General features: G+C 37.1%; 1 protein-coding gene across 1 annotated transcript; it reads right to left on the reverse strand.

The window, feature by feature from the left end:
- Positions 1–388: 388 nt before the first annotated feature.
- On the reverse strand, positions 389–2033 carry LOC112288040 (PRA1 family protein B4). Its single transcript, XM_024531818.3, has one exon. The coding sequence runs from the start codon at positions 1580–1582 to the stop codon at positions 965–967; it is 618 nt and encodes a 205-aa protein (XP_024387586.1). The 5' UTR covers positions 1583–2033; the 3' UTR covers positions 389–964.
- Between the last annotated feature and the right edge of the window lie 1493 nt (positions 2034–3526).

A 3526-nucleotide genomic window follows, 5' to 3' on the forward strand; every position in this document is an offset into this window, starting at 1 on the left:
TTAAAACTTTGGCATGTGATCCAGTTCATTAAACCATGCTCTGTTTTGCTGTGACTTCCAGTTTTTGTAACGACGACGTTAGTCTGCATGCTCTAAGGTTAAGTCTGGTGATCGACCATGGGTGCTATCACAACAAGGTAAACAGCTGCACTGGCTGCAAACGCAGTTCCATCATAAGGTTCACTTCCAAATCTTAATTTTACTCCAAATACATACTCCATTCTTGCCGTAGTACTTTTAACAACGAGAGTATTCAACCACGATTAGTTCTCCAATGTAACAGGCACAAGTGCAAACACGTAGTCTGACCCTGCAATGTGGAGGCTTCAGCATACATCCTTCTTCAAAGAAATAATAGACAACTGCAATTCCGCTGCTGCGAGACTGATTTTTCTGGAAATTGCTCTATAATCGTATTGACGAAATTCCCAATTGTAACCTGCGATGGTGAATAAGCCAACTGGTATACAATGAAACATACAACAGGTCATCTGCCCTTCAGAATAGTGGACATTCTCCTGAACGACCAAAATTGTTGTCCAAAAGGTCACTATCCAGCACGAACTATGATTCAAGACTACATGCTAAGCAAAACTCTAGGGGCATACAACTCAGTGAAGGTTTCTGAATAACCAGATCCTGTTAACTCCGCTAAATATCTTGCATCCTATCTGCTTTAGATCTGGATCTAAACAAATGAGCTTTCTCCTCCCTCAAATCAACAATTCAACGCGAGGCAAGGAGGATATGCCGATAAATCCTCACTTGGACAGACTGAAACCATACCCAAGCTGTGGTATGCAATAAAGAATGATATGGTTTCTGTCCTATGTCGGGAATTCAAATCCTGAGTCCGCATGTGATAGACTAACTATGAAAGAATCAGATCGTCCAAATAATGACGACTTAAGAGGAAAAAAAACTAGTTCCGTGACAAGGTTACTGATACATTGGTGAAAGGAGTCTACACCCGTGCCATCACTTGCGGAACACTTCCCGATGAAAGGAAGGACAAAAACCCTCCGCTCGCCTCTTGTTCGTCAAGGAAAAGGTCATCAGGAACGCGGTACGCACCATGAGCGAAACAAATAGCAGCGCCAATGATGAGAGCAGAAATCAGAATAGATCCAACATTGGTCATGAAGACCATAATAACGGTGAACACACTCATGCCGAGAAAGACCTCCCTTTCAGTGAAGGTTCGTCCAAATGCGACGAGTGGCTCAGATCGAACAAGGTAGAGGTAAGTCCATCCAGCTAACAGGGCGGCAAGGAAGAACAGTGATCCCGGGTGTAAGACCAAGCTCAATGCAACGGCACCCACCAAAACGAGCGAGTAATTGATACGGAAGTAGTACCAATTTTTGCGCGCCCGCGTAACAGCCTCGCTGAACGACTCAGGCTTCGCCAACTGTGACCGGTCAGCCATTTCCGCCCACGGCCGCTTCTGCGCAAGCGCTAGATTGAATGCATCCTGAGACTTTCCATACAGCAACCAGAACGTAGCTTGCTGCGGCGTGACTCCCGCAGCTGCTCCTGGTTGAGTGACAGGTAACACCGGAGGCTGGTTCGCAGTCGCCATGTCCAAACTCTGAAGCCAAAGCCCTTGCAGCACCACAACAGAAAACTCCCAAGCTCCGACGACCACAACTTCGTCTACCGTGCGCCACACCAATGGAAAAATTGAAAAAAAAACAAACAAAACAAAAAAAACAAAAACAAAAACAAAAAGACGAGCAAAATCACTCAGGATTTCAAATCTTGGACCTAAAACATCATCTGACTCTGCCCGTTCAAATCTTCACCAGCGCCACTCAAACCCCAAGCGTACTACAAACAAAACTCTTCTACACAATCCACTGACGCATAAAAATGCGCTCAAATTTTGAAGACAAAACTCGCTCACAAATACGCGAGCAATACCAATGCAGATCTGGCACAAAATCTGCAGCACAAAGCAAAAACGCGCAGCGGACGTTGAACACACACGTCGGCGAATGCGAAATGAGACCTTCCTAGCTATCGCGCAAGATCCTTGAGAGAGTAGGGTTGTGGAGCTGGCAGAACTGCGTGCACTGGTAACAGTTCGGGAACGTCACAGAGAACGGACTGGGAACTCAACAGGGAACAGAATGTTCCCAACTTTGTTTTCATTATTGGTCGAAGAAGCGGGCGACGTTCGTGGAACTGATTCGTAGTTCGGTGCATAATTCGTTCTTTTTTTTGGACTGAAATTATTGTCGTCGGGCAGCTGGATCCGGTCAAAAAAACAATTTCCTCTTAAATAAATAGTCGACATGTTCGAAGTTGATATCCTGTTCAGGTACGTGTGTCTCTATTTCTTTATAATGACCGCAAATCATTAGTGCCTACGTAAAATTTTAAGCAACAGAATGTGACTTTGGAAATAATAATCAGTGTAATAAAATCAATGAAATATATATATGGATCTCTCATTATTTATTTGACTTGACTACCCAATCATATCACTTAGTAAACTATATTTGTTTATTTTTATGAATTATTTTTGGTGTTTAGTTGAATGAATTTTTTTCCTTGCATTTGTGTAGTCTTAAAATCCTGTAAATGATTATTACAGATTAATTGTACACAAAAAATTAAAGTGATTTTGAGATGGTATTTGAATAGAAATTCTTAAAACAGATCTTTTTATCAAAATCAATTGTAACTCATACGCATCAAGAATGATTAGCTTTTAATTGACTATTTATATTCTTGTATGTTTTTTAATATTGCTGTATTGATGATAAATTCAGATTAAATATTTCCAATCGTCTTGATTTTTTTAATAGTAATCGACTAAATAAATAACAATTGTTTGATGTTTTATACAGAAGATATATCATGCATTTTTTTTTTTTTTTTTTTTTCATTTTTAATTTTAAATGAGATATGCTTCAATTCAAAGACAATTTCACAAGAATAAAATTTCAAAAATAAAGTTAGAGCCTTAAAAAGTACACATACTTTTATATGACTTAAACCAAAGTTTGAAAATATTATGATTAAATATAGTTTTTACCTTTAAGGATTTGTATTTGAAATTAATTATTTGTGACTTTCATACTATTTTAGTACTTATTTTGATTGGATCTGAATGTGATATCATATGCTTGTGTATTAAAAATCTTACAGAATTCTAATCTTGTATACGTTCTTCTCAACTATTGTAATTTTGTAAATTTTTAATATAATATCATATTTTCAAGCTATATATACCAACGGGAGTTATCATATGTATTCAATAAATAGGTTTGCAATTTTTTTGATGTATCATCACATATTTTGATAATAATGCCAAATTAAAGAATATTATTTGGTAATTTTGTCATTTTATTTATTATAATTATTTATATTCTTTTGTAAATAAATATTTATTACTTACGATCATTGTGTTTCAATTCATTTCAGTAAATTTTCTTGCAAAAATTTGTAAAAGAATATTATTTTAAATTTAATTTCATATAAATTTTTAATTAAAAAAATTAAATTTCTTGATTGTTGT

The sequence above is a fragment of the Physcomitrium patens genome, chromosome 10 (assembly GCF_059467195.1).
Source record: "Physcomitrium patens ecotype Gransden chromosome 10, ASM5946719v1, whole genome shotgun sequence".
NCBI classification, from domain to species: domain Eukaryota; kingdom Viridiplantae; phylum Streptophyta; class Bryopsida; order Funariales; family Funariaceae; genus Physcomitrium; species Physcomitrium patens.